The following is a 22,383-nucleotide window of genomic DNA, read 5'->3' as shown; positions in this document are numbered from 1 at the left end:
TTTCAAGGCCATCAAGGTCTTACAAGATCCTGAGAAAAAGCTTCCCAACCCGACAGAGGAAGAAGAAGGAATGCTAGGGTGCTTAGTTTTTTGCTTCTTCTTAACATGCCTTTCTGGAAGAGGGGATAAAGAAGAGGAACCGAAAGCAGGCCTAATAGCAGACAAAGTCAGATCCCTAGTCGCAGCATCAATGGCAGGGACGTCTCCAGAGACCTCCAATACAACGAGACATGGTTCTCCCATATTGCCCAAAAAGGACTTCTGCAAAGCCACAGACATGCTGGGATCCATTCCCCTTACAAGCTTCCACAGAGGTACCTGCTGAAGAACAGATCTGACTATGGCTGTACCACAAGGTCTTCACCGACATCAAGGTGCATGTCTGAGGCAGAAGGCACAGCGGAACAGGATTAAGGTTTCAGGTTACTCACCTTCCTCTTCAAACTCTGCTCAGCCGAAGGACCCCTGGCACACTCCATAACATCTTTAGCCAGACGTTTGAGCCTCTGAATCTCCAGATGCAGATTCAGAGCTAAAGCACTACGCAATGTTTTAGGCACAAAGGCCTGAGAGACAGAACAGGATTGGTGGTCGTGACTAGGTCCGAAACAGAAAAGACACCTACACTTGCCCTTTCTGGGTGACATGAACAAAACAAATGGCAGTGACAAGAAATAAAATCCCCAATGGGGCAGTTATCTGAGCTGGTACTAACACAAATGAAATCCGACTGCAGACCGAACGTAGCAGTCAACCTTCTGAATGGAGGCAGAAAAGTTCTGAGGATGGTATGTGCGGACATCCTTTTATGGCTGAAGATGTCAAAGCAGAGGTGCAACGTCCCATGTACTGGCAGTAGCTTGAAGCTTTTGTATACTGGTCAATTGTCAGGTCATAGGGCATAATACAACCCATATGTAAAGAATACTGCAACACTGAATAGAAGGACTTCTGTAAAATATATGCTACAAAATAATCAAATAGAAAATAGTAATAATAAGAGTGTCTATCCCACCAGGCTGAAATAACGTTGTTAAGTCCCAGGGCTACAGATTGGCTAGGATTACCACCACAAAAATGGAACGCTTCCTTAAGAACCCTAAATTAACTTGAAAATTATTTTTTTGTGAGGGGATACGAAACCAATATGTTAAGAAGCATTTTGGAACCAATAATTGAACTAAAAAGTGCAGATTAACCAGCATTTAACAGGCCTTCTAGGAGGGTGGTAAAGAAATCTATGGACAACAAATCTAAAGACAGGTGTATCTTGACTTTTACTGTTGACTATTACAGCATCATTAATGTTATTAGACAGAACTGAGCCATAATTACTGAAAGTTCATATTTAATAGGCATCCTTGGAGAAGCTCCTTCCTTTGTATACAGGAAAGCCAGGAATATCAGGAGTTGGGCTGAAGATAGGCCCAGACCACAGGATACATGCACCAATAAGTGTGGAGCCAACTGTGTCTTTTGTCAGCACATACAGGAGGGTGGTGTGCTTTTCTGCCCTTATTTAAAGATAATGATTAAAACCAATGCAGGAAGTGACTGGAACTCAGTGCAGATGGTTTACAGGGGGAGCTATAATGACTGTGAAACATTTTATGTGGGAGAAAACACTCAACATACATAAAAGAAGGATGTTTGTACGTCTCAATAAAGGATATTCCATTTTTAACTCAGCTGTGGACTACCTACTATTTTCTATTCAATTATTTTGTGGCACACATTTTGCAGTTATATTTTACAGTTCGATTTTTATTAAGTGAACTAAGTGCATAACATAATTTAGGAAGTGAACATCACACCCTCCACACTGCAAAGCTTCTTCCTGGTTTGTTTTGGATCCAGTATAGGTTGCATACTGCGTTCTCCTGAGACTTCAAAGGATACTACGGATTTTTCTTTTTGTTGAATAATTTTTAATGAGCCTCACTAGAAGAAATATAAAACATTATATTCAGCTCTATTCCATAAATGTAATAGGAAAAAAACTGGAGAGAGGAAGCAGATTCTTCTGTTTAGTGGATGGTCTTCCTGTACACAAATGACATGAATGAAGACAATGAGATACGGAAAACTAGAAGCAAGAATGGCTGCTGTAAGATTCTGGGTGGTGGTTTCCTCCCTCTCTTGTGTAGGAACAGTGATTACAAAAGGGTGTCCTACTAAATGGCAGTGCACCCCCCCCCCCTGAGAAAAAAATATTTCTAATACAAAGCAGTTCTTTCACCATCAGAAATTATTTTTTGCTTTTTGGCTCAGGGTGAAACTTTATAAAATTTACTGATGTCATGGAGCCAGCATTTAGCTGCCATAAATAGGCTTTGAATTTTGTCAAGTCTCAATATGTTGTCAATGCACCTAATACAAATGTACTTGCTTAGGTCAGCTGTAAATCATACATTCCAGCACAATTTTTTGTTTTCGTTGCTAGAGCTATATCTTATAGGTTCATAGGTTGTTACTAGGCTATCGGCCCCAGGGCCTATGCAAGCCTAGCCATAACAATTCCCTGGATATTTCTTCCCACAATATTTACTTCTCTGGGCCCTGTCTAGCAGGGTGACTGACATGATCCCCGGGGTGAATTTCCTATCTCCCATCCAATCATCAAGGTTCCTTTTGAAGAGGGCCAATGAGGCGCTCTGCTTGACATGTATGGGCAGTCTATTCCAGAGTATGGGGAGTCTCTGGGTCAGGAACCTATCCCTCCAGCATGTTTTGTTCATTGTGATGACAATGTTTAGATCCCTGGAGCATGTGGCTCTGAGGGATTGGGATTTCTTTAAGTGGAGCATGTCCAACAGCTCACGGTTTGACATGGCCTTGTATATTAAGCAGAGATCACCTCTGAGTAGACGATATGCCACAGAGCATAGCTGGAGTTTTTTTTTAGACTCTCAGCATATGGCATCTGCTTTAGGCCTGTGATTCTTTTAGTGAGGTATTTCTGTGGCCTTTCCGGCTGTTGCAGACATCTTGTGAGGTACATACCAAATGGGGCATTATACTCTATAATGGGTCTAATGAGGGAAGAGTACACTGGGACAATGACCTCCTTTTTTCTGGATGAAAAGCCCTTAGTGATGAGGTGTGCCACATAGAAGGATTTCCTGACTGTTGTGGCGATGTGGTTATCGAAAGTGAGATCACTGTCCACCTGTGTCCCTAAGTCTCTCATCACACTTTCGATGTTTAGTGTCCTGCCACCTATGTGGTAATTCAAGGGTACATGCTTTTTTCCAAAGGGGATAACTATACATTTCTTGGCATTATTATGGATAGGATTGTTTAGGCACATAAATTCATAGCTGTGGTAATATTCTGAATATTACGTCACATAAAAGCAAGGCAGGCAATCAAAAGCTTATAATTTGTGCTTATACAACAGAAAAATGAAAAAAACTTAAACTTACAATTCAGATGGAGCTCTTGCTGAAGATCCTCGACCAGACCTTCTTTTTCCCTTAGATTGCCATTAGCGTTGTGAAGCTTTTCACTAGAAAAATTAACCAAGTCATTCAGACTGTTAATACTTAAAAAAATAACATACTACAGAGCATTCTGGTTTGAACTAGCAGAACTCATTTTTATTCAAAATGCCTTAGTACGACATTCTACTCAAATACAGCAGCTGAAAGACTCTGAGTGCTGCACCCGTCTGCCTCAGTCTGGGAAGTTGGAAAGTTGGTCTCATCATTTGTTACACCAGAAGAAACTCAGGAAATTTCTTTTTTTTGCAACTGCACTTAGTCATTTTTCTATTTTTGCAGAATTTTGCTTGGCCTGTTACTTTTTCCCTTTTAAATCACTTTTTGCAAATAGCTCATTTCTGTCCTTTTGTGGGAGCCATCTTGGGACATTAGTGGTTACTGCAGTGAGAGAACATTGACTGTTGCTGTTTCTAGATAGGCATGCACTAAATGGTTAAATTTATAGCTGATTTTCTTTGGTCTTTTACTTCTTACTTTTTGCTACATACTAAGTTCAGTTGTGCTGAGGACACCGAATTGCCAACTGTAACTGTGCAGTTTCCCCAAGACTTTACTGCAAAAATCCTTCTTTTATTTTATAAGGACTGTCTCTAGTCTGCTAGCACTTGATTTATTACCAGTTGTGCTTCGTTACATGTTTTTTTCCCTACACATCCAGTATGACAGTTTTATTTTCCTTCCTTTCTCCAAAGTTCCTATAAAAAAAAAAATCTAACCAGAGTGTAGCAACAACACACTACCTCCACTTCTACTGCCAGCCTTTCAGCATTTAGAATACGAAGCATAAGAAATGCTTCATGCTTACTGTAAATGAAGTCTATCTGCAAAAAGAGCAAATGTAGCTAATGTGGGAGGCAGCCCTCTGAAAATTTCATGCAGTGTTAGCATCACATGGATTTACTTCTACCCACACAAACAAAAACATCCTTATACTGACAACACTGATCTGTCATATGTTGATGCCACAAATCACCATCAAAGTGTCCTAGAACTCGAAGTGTAGGCAGCAACAAAACACCTCTAATGCATCATCTACATGCCCCCTTCATCAATGTGTCACAAACAATACAACATCCTAGTGTCTAATAATACTACATCAGCTTCTGGAAACATCCTAGTAGCTGCCATTCCACTGTTAGAGACACAGATTCCGTGATCATTAGGCTAAACAAGGGCGAGGTTAAAATTAGCTGTCTTTCAGGAGCCAGGATTGCTGACATATAAATGATCCTCAGGACCATCTTCTCCAGTAAGTATGACTATGACATGACTGTAATCTCTGCTGCAGTGAACAATCTGTCACAAAAGCCCATGTAAGATGTGCGGGGGATTTGCTATGCATGCTTAAATCAGATAAAATACAGGTTTTGAATGTTATTCTCCCCTCACATACAATACCACCTAGATTTACGGAAAAAAACAACTGCATTCAATGACTGCCTAAACAGCTGGTATCACTCCAGGGGGTTACAGTACATATCTTTCTATAACAAGATGATCACCATTCCTTGCTTTGCAAAGAATGGCCTGCACCTCACGGTTCAAGGACTTTCACATTCTGACCAAAGCCTTTGCTACCAACATTAGCCAGATTTTAGGCAGAGTTCACCTTATGGACACAACAAAATCAAATCATAAATGGGACAACACCAAGGTAGCCCTTCTCAGTGTCAGAAGTCTTAATAAACTGTCTTATTTGGAGGCACTTGTGCATCTGAAGCAGGCCCTTGCTTATGTAGTCACTGAGACACGGTTCAAGTGTAATAAAGAACACCCCATCCATGCTGGGGTTCAGTGTTTATCGCACCTTCAAGACACTGGTAATGGGCGAGGTATCTCAGTGTTAATCAGGGATTTTATCCCATTAAAAATGAAACCCTTGACCTGTCCTCCATGAGTTCATGAAACTGCAGCTCACCCTGGGTAAAACTTATAGCTTGTGAATGATCCTTCCATTCCTGGCATCCCTTGAAAACATCCCTATAACTGATGGCTCTTTAATCCCAGTGACTTCAACTACCCCTCTGTAGACTACTATTTACACTTCTAATGCTGATTATGTACAATACATCTTACATTGGGTAAGCAAGAATTCCTGGATTAATCTAGAAAATCCCACTAGGGGTGGTAACATACTGGACCTTTCACAAACTCACCTCCAGCATGCTCCTTGCCACTGGTTGCCATCTTATTTATTATGTCAGACCGCAAACTACTTACTTTTAACCATAGAACATCCACTCCCATGGAAACAACCACCATTCTTCTTTAGAGACTTCAGAAGAGCAAGCTTTTTACAACTGTATGACAAAGTCTCAGACTTTACCCGTTAACTCCACTGCAGATTCATAACATGCAGACACCTATGCCAAAGATCTTTAGGCTAATTTAGATAAATGCATAGACTGAACAGATCCCACTGGAATTAAATACAGGGGCGAATTCAAAAACAAACCACCCTGGTGGTCAGTAGCCATCAAACAGCTTAGATTACCTTCTAAGACCAGAATCTCCCACCACAGAGAACATAAAACTCAACAAGAAACTGAAGGCCACAAAGGCCAGCAAAGCATCCAGTGAACATGGACTTATAGTTATCCTTAGCCTCAGAGGTAAGCCCATCTTTAGCTACATTACAACAATAAGGAATAATTCAAATCATTCCTCCAAACTTATCTTTAATGACACCTCCCACTGCAATACTAAACATTACAACCACACTAGCAAATAGGTTTGCATCCCATGAACTTGTCATCCCAACTCCAAACATCCCGTAGTCACCCTCCCACCACCACCACCTCAAAGGATCTTATCCTTAAAGTACTCTGCAAGACCAAAGAAACACTTCTTCAATGGATCCTAACAATATACTGGATTCTCTCATAAGTAATGTCAAGTAGGCTCTTTTTGAACCCCTCCTTTAATTTTTCAAGCTAAGCTTTGCGACACTATATGTTCCAGAGTCATGGTGCACTGTGGTGGTAATGCCCCTCCATAAGGATGACCCCCAGCACTGATCCAGGAAAACTAGAGAGCTAGTAACCTTACTAGTTGTGTTTACAAAGCCCTGTAATACATCATCACTGACTGCATAAACCTCAAAATTAAAAACTTGATCAAGGTTGGCCCACAACAATTTGGATTTGTTAAGGATAGGTCATGCCTGATAAATTTTGTGCCCTTCTTTGACAAAGTGATGCAGTGGTGTTCTTTGTTTCCCATAACCTGAAAAAGAGAAGTGAAATGCACTGCAAATCCATTTTGAAATCGTTTATTTAGACACTGGCAATCCCAACCATATTCTTGCAAGAGAGACAAAGAAGTTGTCAATTCTTTTTCAAATCTTTACTTGTTCAAAAGAAAATCTGAGCTGTCTATGAACTTTTATGGAATGAAGAATTATTTTCCCTCATTTTAGAGGTTTGAAAGAAAGAAAGAAGTTGGACAGACTCAGTTAAGAGTGAATTCAGAAGCATCTTTAGGCATAAATGAAGAACGGTACGAAAACCTGCCCCATACTGCATGTAAAACAAATATGGAAGAATCCATAACAAGGCCTGTAGCTCAAAATCTTCAAGATGATATTAGAACCACTAACAAAGCTGTTTTCAGTACAAAAAATTTAAAGAATTAACAGCTAGCTCAAAGGAGGTTATCTTCTTCGATACACAGTTTAAGTTCCAACAAGGAACCCCTCTGAGGAACAGTTTGAACTGATTAGTATAAAACAAAGGAGGATTTAGAGGCAAAGAAAGATGTACTTTGATGGAAGTATAAGATAAGCCAGACTTGTGTAGCTCAAAAAGATGCAAAAGGGCCAGGGGCAACTCTGCTAAACTGGAAGCCTAGCCTCTATTCTGACATCATCAGCCGCCTCCTTTTTTTCCAGTTTCTACATGGGAAAAGGCAGCTGCATCAACTGTCACCAACTTTCTCAATTCAATGCCACTTTCCTACCTTCTTTGATGGCCATGACTAACTGTCACAGGTCTTCGCTCATGCAATCAGCCCATCTCTTTGCTGGATGTCCTGGGTTCCTCTTATCTTCTTCCCAAAACGTCTTCATCAGATCGACTTCTGGTTTCCTGCACATGAGCTTCTGCTCTGATATCCTCATTTCTTTGTCTGTCCCACAGTGTGCATCCTACCACCCATCTCAGGCACTTCCATATCCATCACCTCTAACTTCAACAGTTCTGCATTCACTGCCCAGGTTTCTGCACCATACAGCAGTACTGTTCATACCACTGTTTTATACACCTTTCTTTTCAGATTCTTTGGCATTCTTCTGCCACACACTACCCATGAAACTTTGTGACAGTTGGCGGCAGCCCCTCTGTTTCTAGCTTTGACTTCCTCATTAAGCTTTTCCCTCATGTCAACCACCTATTTACTGCCATGACAACTGTTCTGTCTGTACTCAATTTCATTCTCTGTGCCTTCAATTCTGCATTCTATTCTCCTTGAAATGACATTATTCTCACATCAGGCAGAAACCTTTTTCCACTTGCATTAATAAGAACACATCAACTTTACATTCCAAGTTATTTTGAAGGCATCTGTTTGTCACTGCTTGCTTAATTGCATAAAATCCTAGAGCAGAATAGACTCGGTTTCCCATTTTACACTGATGCAAGTAAGCCTACTTAAGGGACTCTGAACAGATGTACAAGTTGATGGAGATCTCTCTTATTTAATATCCCCTCATGAGGGTCTACCCCAGATCTACTTAGAGAGTCTGCTACTGTGTTCTGATGTGAGGGAATGTATACTGCCTGAAGAAAAGGACTGTGCTAAATGGCTACTTCCCCAAGAAATCATGGCTAGTCTGCAAAGGGGTAAGATCGTGTCCCACCATATTTATGTACCATGTAACTGTGGTGTTGTCAGTCATGACTTTCAGAGTACATGAAGTCCATAATTTCTACAAAGCTTTGAATCCACTGATCAAAGCCATTGTCTCTAACATGGATGAGACTGACTTTACAAGAAAGGTTCCTAACGCTGGACCATGGTTCCTTGAAAGCAAGCTCACCATATAAATTCAGAGGTATCTGTTTCAATATTCAATTTGGGGGGGGGGTATACAAAGGGGACCCTGGACTGGACTCTACCTATTTGGCCCACCAAAGCATTTGGTGAACCAAACAAGGAATGATTAGAATTTCTTGGTTGAGAGAAATGTTGAATCCAGACTGACCTGAGATATCACTGTAATTTCCTCATGTGCAGCCTGGCATAAGGGACCATGAGGTGGTTGAAGCAATGATCAAACAGCTTTTAGAAATTCACTGTCTGGGACAGATTTCTGTTTGCCAGATTCAGAAAGTAGGTATTTTATGTTGCTCTTTTGTCTAGCAGTAGAAAGGTTGTTGGAACTGTGGTATCTATTAGGCAGCCAGGCAGCCTACAAAAATCAGGAAGAAGGTATCAGAGAATTTCTTTAGAGTGTGAACCTATGTTCTGCAGGAAATTCACAGAAAAGTTAAATGCATTCATAAGGTCTGAAGTGGAAGTAGCTTGGATCAGACAATTATCCAGATAAAGACAGATGTGAATTACTTGGCATCAGCAGAAAGCTTTGACTGGTGCCAAGCATTTTGTGAATAACTCCGGTGCTGAAGAAAGTCCAAAGAGCAAAGAAGTCAATTGGAGAGTCCAAGAAGCACAACCCCAAACATTTTCTGTAAATTTTTGTGGCTAGGGTATATAAATAAGCATCCTTTAAGTCCAGAGTAACAAGAAGAGCATTCATGGGAAGAAGAATCAAAAAAGTCCGACAGGAGAGTAGGCTAAAATGAGGAGTCTTCATAAAGGTATTTAGTCTTGGGAGGTCTTCCTTCCTCGAGACTAGAAATGTCTTGAATAAAATCCTTTAAACCTAAGACTACTGATAGATGATTTGAAATAAAAACTTAAAAAAGGATGAATTCTTTTTTTTTTTTTTTGGGGGGGGGGGGCAATTCCATTAAAGTTTGCAACCCCCTCTTGTGATTTCCAAAACGAGAGAGTCAGAAGTGATGGCTTTCCATTACGTGAAGCAAAGAGAAAGTTTGCCAGTTATTCTGCGAGAAGGGGAAAATAGGCCGAGATGGGGTAGGGGATGTAAAGCAGGGCAGAGATATTCAAGGCTGGTTTCTGTTACAGTTTGAATCCTGGAACCTGTGCTGTTTAGTCCCTTTGCCATTTCTTTCTGAATTGAGGATTACTTTTTTTGTTTGCTGTTTTTTTAGTTTTACACCATTTTCTAAAGAAAAAGCAGGGCAGAGATATTCAAGGCTGGTTTCTGTTACAGTTTGAATCCTGGAACCTGTGCTGTTTAGTCCCTTTGCCATTTCTTTCTGAATTGAGGATTACTTTTTTTGTTTGCTGTTTTTTAGTTTTATACCGTTTTCTAAAGAAAGGAAATATTTTGAGGGATAAATTCAGTCACATCTACATTCTAGAGAAAAACAGAGCTGCCTTTATACCCTAAATGACTTTACCCACTCTCTTCCACCTTCTTAAAGACTTAATTTGAGGGACTCCAAAACAAGAAAACACTACCTAGAGGGGCATTCAATAACTGCACTTTACCACCTTCAGGTACAGGCTGCTGCCTTAGCCCAGCATGCCTATAGATGATAGCATCTGTGGCAGCAGCTGTAGAAGCTGCATCTATGGCAACACATCTGCATTTTACAGAAAGCATACCTACTTGTGAGGCAGAAAGAAGCACCTCTAGCAGAATAAGTATCATGACATGATTAGAAATCTCAGCCATTTCCTGATCCATATTACCCATCATAGCTAACTTAATAATGTGACAGTTAATACCCTAAAAAGACAGAGCTGAAGTATAAACTTGTTTACCATGTCTGTTTGGGGCTTTGCACTCTCTCAGAAGGAAGAGAGTTTAAAGTAGGAACCAGTTTAGGTACCTTCTTTACAGCAGTAAATCTGCGCTGGCAGCAATAGGGTTTTTGTGCAAGTCCTAAACCCTACAGAATCTATCAAGTCTTTCAGAAGACAGGAAGTTGGAAATCAGGAAAAACAGCAGTTGAAGCAAAGGCACCCTTTATGTCCCAAGCACAAGGAAGGGGGGATGGTTTGGGAATATCCATGAAATAATCAAACTAACTTGAGTATCAGAAATCTTCCTGTGTTTCCACCAGAAAAATTCCTTCATCTTGGAAATTATTTCACCAAAGATAATTCCTTAAGTTGGAAAGTCAGAAGAAAGAGTCTTTTTCAGAAATGACTCAGTCTAAAGGACAAGGAATAAGAGGCATAATCCAAGCATTTATCCACGGTCTAAGCATGGTCGCTAACTGAACAAATACTAGGAGAGAATAAAATGTACTTACAGACTGTCAAACTCTGTCCCTGTAACTCATGGCATCCTGGGCTACTTCTTTTCACCATGTTTGAAAACAAAATGAATACTGCGTGCTACTATCACATTCAACACATCAGTCCTTACAGTTTCTTATGCCCTAAGCAATGGCCAAAGTGCCTTCAAAATCTAAAACCCTGACTTGGGAACCCAAAATTATAACTAAATCTTACTAAATTACTGTAGCTGTTATTTGCACACCATCCCCACACAGCTGAATGATATTAACTTCTAATTATCATTACAAGCAATCTTACTACGTTAGAAACTTTTATAGTAAATGCGTACATGTCCATATATAGACAAAGTCATCCGATCAGTTGCCCATATTTGTAACATGGCAAGGAGAATGCAAAAATAATCGTAGTTTGTACAATCCCACTACAAAACTTGTTTAATGCCCCTAATTCTCACAAACACTTCCAAAGTCTTAATTAGTAAGCTGCAATGACTGTATTACAAAGTAGATAGTGTGTAGTGTACATAACTACACTCCCTAATGCAGATCCCCTTCACAAATTTGTTAATAAACTAAAATATGTTCAACTCACTGTAGCACACAAATCACTCTCTAATAAATACCCACCTGTTACAAAGAGCCAGCCTGCCAATATTTTCATTCTTTTTCTCACTAAATCTCCATGCTACATTGCCAGCTCTTATCACCTTAAGACGGACTGTCAACCAATCTTCTCAAAATTCAAATCAATCTCAATATATACATAAAACTAATGATCTTCCTGTCCCGTTACATACTTTTCACCATGACCTATTTCTTACTGAAGGTCTGTTAAACGTCATCTCAAAACCTGTGCACTTAGTTGCCATATTATGATGCAAAATAGAGATGCATACAGCTCCTACCACTGTGCAATTCATAATCCAGTTTTGTTGCATTTTTAAACAAATAATAATATATATGATATTTAAATACATAGTTTAATCTTTGATATTATCAAGTCTCACTGTTTTTTGGCAGCTGCAGTATCTGTGACACTACTTCTGTGCTCTTAAATCTACACTCGTTACATTAACAGTGTCACCTAGCTGAATGCTTGCTTCTTGGATCCCTACTATGAAGGAAAGTACAGTTGTGTACACCTACCATAAATGTAGATGTTCAAGTGTCTTCACTGTTGCAGTCATGACTGTAGGGTTCTCCCCTGCCGGCAGGCAGCCCTAGGTCGGTCAGAATCCCAAAGTCTGGGTCTGGCGTCGGCTGTTCAACCATGCGCCAGGAGTATAAAGCTGACAGCCGACGCCATCTTCTCCAGTTTTTCTTGCCCCAGATGTCAGGAGTCCCAAAATGAAAAAGGTCCCATAACCTTTGCAAATACACCTCAGAAGAATGGTGAAAAAAGGAAATACACAAAAGTAAAAATAAGAGGGGACAGGAGGGAGGGAAACCCAGACTGCAACAGTGAAGACACTCGAACATCTACATTTATGGTAGGTGTACACAACTGTACTATGTTCATCGTGTTTCACTGTTGCAGTCATGACTGTAGGGTAGAATCCCAAAGCTGAAAGAAAGGGAGGTGGGTCATAAAGAGGAAGGGGCTAAAAGGCCCTGCAAGACTGCAGAGGCAAAGCCTGCCCTAGACTTAGAGTAGAGAGGTAGATTGTAGTGCTTAGAAAAAGTATGCACTGAACTCCAAGTTGCAGCTTCCAAAATGTCCTTGGTAGGAACTCCCCTGAGGAAGGCCGCAGAAGTGGCAGCAGCTCTGGTGGAATGAGTCCATATACTCCCTGGGATTTGCTTTCCATGGTGAGAATAACAAAATCTGATTCCATGAGCAATCCATTTAGAAATGGTCTGTTTTGAAATGGCTTTACCTTGGGATCTTGAAGCATAAGAAACAAACAATTGTTCTGATTTTCTGATGTCCTTGGTTCTGTTCAGGTAAAAACGTAGTTGTCTGTGTACATCCAAGGAATGCAAGATCCTTTCCCCTTTATTTTGAGGAGTGGGGAAAAAGGTTGGCAAGTGGATAGTTTGATTTAAAGCCACTTTGGAAACCACCTTAGGCATGAAGGTAGGATTAGTCCTCAAAGATACCCTGTCTTGATGAAAAATAACATAAGGTTTCACAGCCATAAGAGCTTGTAATTCTGAAACTCTCCTGGCAGAGGTTAGGGCTAACAGGATAGCTATCTTCCAAGATAAAAACTTGATGTCAGAAGAGGCAGCAGGCTCAAAAGGAGGCAAGGTTAGATTTTCCAAAACACAGTTGAGATCCCAAGCAGGAATGGGAGGAGATCTAGGAGGTCTTAAGTTCTTAACTCCTCTGAGAAACTGTCTCATGAGCTGGTGGGAAAAGATGTGAGGGTCTGTATTATAATGAGCAGAAATAGCAGAGGCATGTATCTAAATGGAAGAGAAAGAGAGACCCTTATGTAAGAGATCTGTCAAGTAAAGTAAAATTAAAGTAATGTTAGGAAGAAGAGGATCAGAATCCTGAGCCTGCATCCAGGAACAAAATCTTTTCCATTTTCCTGCATAAGACTTTCTAGTGCTAGGATGTCTGGCTTCTAAAATGACATCCCTAACCTGCTTGGGCAGTAAAGAAGAAATCAAAGGTCCTGGATTAACTAGGCCGCCAGGCTGAGAGTTCTGACATGAGAGTGTAGAACCTGACCCTGATGTTGGGACAGAAGGTTCGGGGACTGAGGTAAAACCCAAGGGGGCTCCAGGCATAGGTTTTTTTTAAAGTTGGATACCAAACTGCCGAGGCCAATTTGGAGCCAGCAAGATTATCATCTTGGGCTTGTCCTGTTTTATCTTCAATAAAACCCATGGAAGAAGAGGAAGAGGTGGAAAGGCATATCCCGAGAGGTTTCTCCAACTGAATGACAGGGCGTCCACTTTCCAAGCTTCTCTGTGGAAAGTCCTGGTGCAAAAATTCTGTAGTTGATGATTGAGATGGGATGCAAAGAGGTCTATGTGAGGACATCCCCAGACTGCTGTTATCATCCTTTGAGATTGTGACCTGTCCTCTCCTCCCCTAGGGGTGGAAGCAGTCCACTGTCTTGGTCTATAAGCAGCTTGTGTTTGAGGCCTCCCTCTGGAGCGTCTATATCTACCCCTCTGAGGCCTGTCTGAAGTGGGAAAAGACCAATTTTTTGAAGGCAAATTCCTGCTAAATCTAGGTGGCTGTACTTGTAAGAAATCTTTAACTGTTTGCATGGATTTTGCCTTATCCTCCATCTTTTTAACCGCCTCTTCAGCTTTTGATCCAAACAAAACATTATGCTGAACAGGAGCATCCAATAATTTAGCCTTTACTTGTTCAGGTAAATTTTGTTCCTTTAGCCATGCATGCCTTCTAATGACTGTGCCAGAGGGCTGCAGCCCTACAAGAAGCCTCCAAGGCATCAAATCCACAGTGTAAAACCATGCTTCCCAACCTGTTCAGTGGCATGCAATAAGTCATGTAATTCCTTATCATCATCTGAACAGGCAGAAATGGAAGAAAGCTTTTGTTTTAAGACAGACAAGAGAAATTGCTGGTATTTAAGCATATGAAACTGACAGTTTAAAGCCCTAATGGACAAAGTAGCAGAAGTGTACACCTTTTTGCCCCATCTTTCTAAGGATCGAGAATCCTTTTCAGTAGGAATGGGATTTTTGGCAGAAGCGGCCTTAACTCCCTTAGGACCCTGAGAAATGGTTTCAGGGTCAGCAGAAGGGTTCTTGTATAAAAACTGATGGGAATCAGGAACCCTGTAATATCTATCAGGCTTAACAGGAGCAGGAGGAAAAGAGTCAGGGGTTAAGTTAGCCTCCGAAAAGGCATCATCCACAATATCCAAAACAGGAGGAATAGCCAGGGTCTATGTTGGGGAAGAAGAAGAAAATCCCTCAGTCTTTTCTTGGATTCCGAATACTCCTGTCCTTCCCAGTGGAAATGTTCCCTCATTTCATGCAAAGTTTCCCCAAAAGAGAAATCCTCAGGGGAGAAGCTGAAGGAATGGATTCTTCAGCATCAGAATCCTCATAAGGAGGGAAAGAATATTCCTGATCAGAAGAAGAAACTGAGGAAACAGAAGCCTGATCAGAGGAATCATAATAAACATCCTGCCTTGGCCTTTTGTCTGGAGGGGGATGTGAACCCCTAATCAGAGTAAGTAAATCCTCCGCCATCTTGAGTAACTGTTTCTGTGACTTGGGAGCTGGTTCAGAAGAGGCCTGTGTTGAAGTCTTTGATTTAGAAGGAGTATTTGCCTTTGTCTTTGCCTTTACTAGTAGCTGAGTAGGCCTGAAAACCCTTCGGAAGCCGGTACCTGCACAGCGGCTCCGGATCCATCCGAAGGAGCATTGTCCGAAGGTCCTGCAACAGAAATATTTAAAGGCCTGGTTGGCTCCTCATGAGAGTCCGTTTTGGCCGTTGGTTCTGAAATGGCCGACGACAGAGGCTGCAAAAGCGCCTCACTGACGACGGCCGAACCTGAAGCTGGCTCCGCTTGTGTGCTATCATCAGATTTGGACCTCAGAGCCTGTCTTTATCCTTGCGACGTTTGTGATCTCCGGTAGCCGGGACCGTATCAGATGACATTTTGTAGTTAAAGCGCCTACCGAAGTAATGAAAAGCAAAATCGTACCTTCGCTTAATTGTACGTTGATTGAATCTAGCACAAAACAGACAACTAGCTACGTCGTGGTCCGGGCCTAAGCAAGGAATACAGTAAGAATGAAAATCCTTATGAGGTATTTGCTTTCCACATGAAATACAATTATTAACTTTTTCTGACATCAGAGTGGAGCAAGAAAAAAGTTTCCCCAACAGGGTACTTAGCTTTGAGTGAAGAAGAAAGTCTTCGGACTGAAATATATAGAAAAATTCATCAGGAGTCAGCCGACCATTACTTTCGAACTGCTATCACCGCACGGCAAGAAAGACTGGAGAAGATGGCGTCGGCTGTCAGCTTTATACTCCTGGCGCTCTGACATCAGGGAACATGGTTGAACAGCTGACGCCGGACTCAGACTTTGGGATTCTGGCTGACCTAGGGCTGCCTGCCGGCAGGGGAGAACCCTACAGTCATGACTGCAACAGTGAAACACGATGAACATCATGGCTCTGGGAAACTGGAAATGAAAGATCAACTTTGGGTCATTAACTTTGGCAGGGGAGCAGAATGATTTGGCAAAGCATTTTACCACAACAGCACTACAAACAGCATTTTGAAAAAATGAAAAGCATTCAAAGTCACATTTGTTCATTAATCATAAACACAACTCTATAAATGATACGGCACATTATGATTTAGAAATATATGTGAAGTCTCAATGTTAGTAGAGTAAATGCAACAGAACTCGTATCAATAATGACTTTACTTACATTTCAAGTTCTAACTTCTGCTTCAGCAAACTGGACTGTAAAACAAGATAATAAACATTAATTTAATATTTTTTTAAATCCAGAAACATATTTAAACGTATTTATTTAATATCTAGGTTCAGTAGAACAATACTAGTGTGCAGTTTTCAGGAATACAAATTCTTCCAATTTTCCAGGCAAAATACCTGTAAATCCCAAACTTCGACTAAGAATTTTGCATTTTAGGCCAGCGCATTCATTCACGTCAATCTGTATATCTGCTCATAATTACTACTTATAATACTCCCAGTTCATTTTAACTGCTCTACACCAAAAATACATTTCTAATTACAAACATGCACACATATATGTACAAATATACAAAAAAAATCTGAATGTAGATTTTATCTCATGAAAAGAATTTCAAATTTTTGAAATATGGAAGTCAGTGTCCCTGACCATTTTCAAATATGGCAAAAGCAACAAGGAACATTTAATTAACATAAGGCAAACCACAACATGCAATTAGGAAGGTACAAAAGAAGTGGCCTATAGAGAAAATATTAGATAACACAGCCATGTTTAATTAGTAAGACATCAATTTAAGTAAAGCAGCAGAAATATATTGCTCTGTGCCGTAAAAATGCTAACTAGTACAGACAAGAGAAAATAACTACAAATAAGACCAAACTAATAATATTTAATTCAACTAGAACATATCTACAGAAATGCAGGAAAAATACAATATACAGCAGACAGTAGATATGCCAAGTGAGACAGCAAGTGTTGCAGTCAGAAAAATATACAGGTAATGTATTTCACTTAGTTGTAGGTAACTATTCAAATTGTAACTGTACATGAACATCTGTTATACAGTTTTAATCTAACGGAACTGTGTAGAGAACAGCAAAAGGTAAGTACATGACACACATCTAGCTAAAAACATAAATTCAACAAATGAAAAAAAAACATTGAGGTAAAACACAAACAGCTACTGCAAGTCCAAATGAAATGTAATGGAACCACAAAAGGAAGGCACAGTCGTGAAGCAAAACAGTTTATTCTCTTTTCAAACACACTAGTGCCTCGGCTGTTAAGCCTTCATGGAGTACAAATACAATGCAGCTTCCCTCACCCCATATATACTCAATCAGTCAATTAAACAATTAGTTAAATCAAATACTTCCAGTTAAGCTCTGTGTTTAAACCCTTGAGAATCAAGGTATCAAATTTAAAGTAAAAAGTGCTTCTATATACAACAATTTTTCATTTACTGCTACAGGGTCTTGATGTAAAACACCTTTGCAGCAAGACAAAATGTCTACTAATATTTGCATTAACTGGCTTATTAAGAATAAACAGTGTAGTCCAGGAAAGGAAATACGGAGACCTTCCTGCAAAATGCTGCTGCAACATACAGGGTCACAAGTCAGTTAAAGGGCAATGAGTTGTAACTGTGTGTGGTATTAATAAAACTGAACCATACCTCCAATGAGCTTTGTATACCTTGACATACAAAACACGGTACATGTGTTTTTGTAAAAGGGTCAACAGCAGCAGGATGTATGACATTCCCATGTAATATGCCCTAAATTCTTCAGATTAATACATACACCTAAGGTCTGATACAGGTCTGAAATACACTCTATTTGTTAAAAGGAAACAAAACAAGTTACTTGTTATGTAACAATGGAACTTGCTCACTGGCATTTTGGTGAGAGGGACCAGTCACTCCCGAATTAAATTAAAACACCAAAATATCTTGATGGGTAAAAAGTTAGATTATAAAACACAGGAAATTTTCTGAAGTTGTCAATGTGGAGTCATATTAAAGGATTTTATTTATAAAGGAAAATACTTTGAGGTCAATATTTCAGATGCACTCGAACAACTTCTGATCTAACGAATACTGCAGGTAAATTTTATCTGTGCTAACAGATCGGCTAAGACGTAGTGTATGAGGACCAGTACAAGAAAGCTGCAAGATACTGAATATTTTAGCCAATGTTCCAAACAATGCATGTCCGGTAAAGGTGTATTAACTACAAAATTATGGCATTTCAGGAAGCTTTAGCTATATCTATTAATTTTTCTCTAGTGAACCTAAAGGATGTTGATAGATCATCAAGCCATTTTCACCAGCAGTCTTTCGCATTTTCATGAGCAACCAGGAACAGCTTATGCTACTGGCTGCTGGGCTACAGCCCCCACTGACTTTCCATTTTGTTTTGGATGCTCACAGCCAAATGCATTTTAAAATATGTCTTAATCCACTTAAAACAGCCTGGCATCATCCAGATATTCGGCTTCTCTATCAAGTGGCAGAACACTTGAAGATGTCAGAAACATCATGCAACAAGAAGCTCAATGAGCAGCTGCTTAAAGCAAGTGAAGAGTGCTTCCTATTGGCTCAGGCTGCCTCAGGTGATAGGCAACCAGACTAAATGTGCAGGAACCAGGAAGGAGGTAATGTGGGAATGTGTGTTGACATTAACCTGACCTTTGACCACCATATGTCAACTGGGGTGAGAAATCATTCTATGTTGCACAACTTATAAGTAAAGGCATAGCAGGCAGGTCCAATGAGGTCATTGTTCTGCTATACTTGGCTCTCATCAGACCAGTCATCAAATACAATGCACCCTCTGATATATACCTGACCAGGAACTCACAAAAGCTACAAAGACCATGGAGGTTACTCATGAAAAGAATACCAGGAGGAAACAAGCCCTATGTGGACTGTTTCAAAGCCCCAACCCTCTATCCTACTCGACTGCTCTAAAGCAATCTATGCACAGTCTACAAAGAATCCTCTGACCCCACACTGATGGATATGTTGAACATTCACAAATTAAAGAGTACCAGAAGTACCTATTATAAGGACCTCAACCTCTTCTGAGACAAACATGACATGTTAGAGGGGCATGTATGTGTCTCAAAGATTACCCCTTCTTTGGAACAGGCTTTCCATCCACATGGAAGCAAAGCTCATCCCTGGCACCATTCAAACATAACTTGGACCAATGGATAGGAAACCATAAATTTTCCCCTGATTTGACACCTTTGCCCCCAATGGATAGCCTGTGAATGTCTGATGTGTACAAGCCTATGTTGTAACCATAACATTCCTTGAGGTACTGACACGTCAACTATATTTTGTTAAATTTGGGTTAAGCTTCGTTAGGCTTAAATGGTTCTTGGGATGATAGCCTAGTAACCACATATGAACCTGTGTGCAAGGTACAAGAACAATACAATATAGATTTTTTTTTTTACATGCACTTTGTCTGGAACTGCTTCTGCTACCATCATGTACAAAGGTAGCTGCTTAATTTAAATGTGTTAGGGGGAGTGTGTGTGTGTGTGTGTGTGTGTGTGTGTGTATGAGTATATAGAAATGTGTGAGTATACATTTATGTATGTATTATGTGGGTGGGGGCTGGTAATGTAGATGCTCTGAAATGTCCCTAATCTTGCAGAATATCTCTGATTTTTCACTTCACACTTTGGTCAGCTCCTTAAACTTTATATATTTTCTGGTAAATTAGTGAAGTTTACAGTCACTAAATAATGACACACATTTCAATTTAGCAACATTCAAAAAAGCATGTTAATGCAAAACTTGGCATACTGCCAAGTATCAAATTATATAAATACCAAAACAATCCCTGATTTTTGTCCATTATTTTAGCTTTCTCCTTGACTCATGAGATAAGAGGTTGAGAGGTATGGTATGGGTGAAATAAGTTGCACAATGTATTCTAAAAGTAGTGACCTGACAAACAACTGCCATACAGGAAGGTATCTTATGCATTTGTTCATTCCTCTGACTGCGATATTAAAGATCTAAGGTGTACATGCATATAAGCGGTTTTAAATGGTGGTCATGTCCATGCATGTGTACATAGGTGCTGTAGATGCTCTCAACTGACTCCAAATTAACAGACTGTCTCTGATTTTTTTACTCATTTTGGTCTGCTCCTAGTAAAGTTAGAGAATTTTCTAGCAAATCAGTGAAGGCTGCAGTGACGAAATAATTACATTTCAGTTTCACATTTAATTGTATTCAATAACACAGTTCACTGCTGTCAGAATACAGAGTGCAGCTCATGCATGCGTTATTGAATGCAGTAAAATCTGAAACTCACACTAGGCTGAGCATATACGTGCACTTGGGGTCATCAGAAGGATTACGGGAAGCCTCATTGTCATCATGATCAGTGTCTGGGGTGGGACACTTAATCAGAGTACAAATGCTTCTTTTACATTTCATTCTCCCTGGAGGATACTGAGAAGGGACTCATCTGAATTTTTAGAAAAGGTTTCTGACCCAGAAAGCCATGATCAATGGTGGCTTTCTATTCCTCTGGTCTTCTAGAATGTGGATGACAGAACCAAGACATCTGACTGAAGGGTGTTCAGGTGAGAAGCTACAGTTGATGCAGACTCCTGGGGATTAATCAAAACAATGGGTTGCACCTGTACTATTTCCTGTTCCTTAGCAACAGATATTGAAACAGTTGGTATTGAGAAGAGTCTTCTGGCTGACACTGTGGCCCAAGAATCTGATGTCTACATGGAGGGCAATGTCCCAGTACTGACAATGGTATCAAAGCCACATGCTTGAATACTGAAGGGGACGATGCTGAGAATGGCAATGAGGGAGTCAACACCACAGTTGATCTTGAGCCACCAACATGGATGATCTGAAACCCAATTCTCAGGTGATAAAATTATTATTAAAATGGTTCTTGACAGCACGATACAGTATAATTGTAAAATACATTTTGAAGGTTTATCCAGACCAACAAAGGAAAGAAATCTGTGAAATTACTGAGACCTGAATGATCACCATGCAAAGTTACTTGAAAAAAATGGAATGCCACTGGAATGCATTACAGCAGAAATGTAACAGGTTGGATATGGTTCATGGTGGATGATCTGCAACAGTCAAAGACATATGTGCAGGACATGGGCTGATAAGGCCAAGTACTGATTTTTCTTAAGAGTATTAATAATTCAAGTGAACGTTGAAATTAAGTCGTTAATCTAGTCAGGGCCAGTACAAAATATTTTAAGCATAATATAAGTATGTATGATAATTACAACTGGTACTGGGATATGGAAGCAGATTTCATCCATCAACACATCATGTGCCATACAACTTTAGTGCCAAAATGTGCCGTTTCATTTCCTGCTGATATAATTTCTCGTATTTAAAGCTATACCCAACCCACCTTCTCATCCTACCCCCTAACTCTCACCATCATTCTCCTAAAGCTTAAGCAATAACTACTTATTGGAATATAAAAATGGCTAAGAAGATAGCACACCTACATTTGATGCTTAGAAGGCCATAAGGCTTCAGGCACTGTCCCAAAACCAGCGACGTGACTTCATGTCCCAACACTGACAGTTTAGTGCAGAATAAGAGGTGTGCTACAACTGTTGTCATTTGGATAAAGTAGCTGTCTCAACACTGTCTACATTCCCCAGACAAGAGCAACTCAACTTTCTATACTGACTATACACAAAGATCACCCAGGAAATCATCATCCTCCATGATAATGTCTGTCAATCTATTTCCACTCCTAACCCTACCACTGTCATAAATCTGTATAAATTCACACAACTCATTGCCTCTTCAACCAGATATACCAAACACTCCAACAAATCTTCTGTTCTGGACTGGGTCCTCAGATTTGACTGAAGTAAAAATTTCTCATCTGTTCCCGCTCAAACTCCTGAGTGATCACCTCCCTCAGAAAGACCCACCACTATAGCACAGCTCACTTTAAAAAATATGCTTTCATAGAAATACTTAAAGCTTGCAACTGACATCTATTAAAAACTATCACTCTGGATGAAACAGTTGCATATTTTAATCATACCTTTCTCAATATATTAAACCAGTTGGTGATTCTGAACAGATAACCACAGCAAAGTCCTTCCAAGAACTTTAGGAAAAGGCATAAAAAGCTTTTACTTCTGTAGAAACCTGTTTTAGCAGTTCTTACTTTCTGATGAATGCTAAGAAAACCACATTATTGATTTTTGCACCAAAATATGTATCCTGTAAAAAAAAAAAAATCTTCTCCATCACATCATCAAACAACACTTCTATCAAACTTGTGTCTCATGCAAATTTACTTGGAAACATAGAGAACCATCTAAAGCTTAGTAA

At 40.0% G+C, this 22,383-nt stretch overlaps 1 protein-coding gene across 1 annotated transcript in view; it reads right to left on the bottom strand.

The window, feature by feature from the left end:
- Positions 1 to 22,383, bottom strand: part of LOC122814194 (protein Hook homolog 1-like) — a 310,008-nt gene that overhangs the window by 127,141 nt on the left and 160,484 nt on the right. Inside the window, exons 8-9 of the mRNA XM_044086800.1 lie at positions 16,221 to 16,255; positions 3,426 to 3,508 (exon numbers count right to left, since the gene is read on the bottom strand). Of these exons, the coding sequence (XP_043942735.1) occupies positions 3,426 to 3,508; positions 16,221 to 16,255 (118 nt within the window). The remainder of the gene's footprint in view (positions 1 to 3,425; positions 3,509 to 16,220; positions 16,256 to 22,383) is intronic.

This window comes from Protopterus annectens, chromosome 10.part0 (genome assembly GCF_019279795.1).
Source record: "Protopterus annectens isolate FY-2018-M chromosome 10.part0, PAN1.0, whole genome shotgun sequence".
Lineage (NCBI taxonomy): Eukaryota > Metazoa > Chordata > Ceratodontiformes > Protopteridae > Protopterus > Protopterus annectens.
The sequence above is the reverse complement of the archived record's forward strand: the minus strand, read 5'-3'. Positions and strand labels throughout refer to the sequence as shown.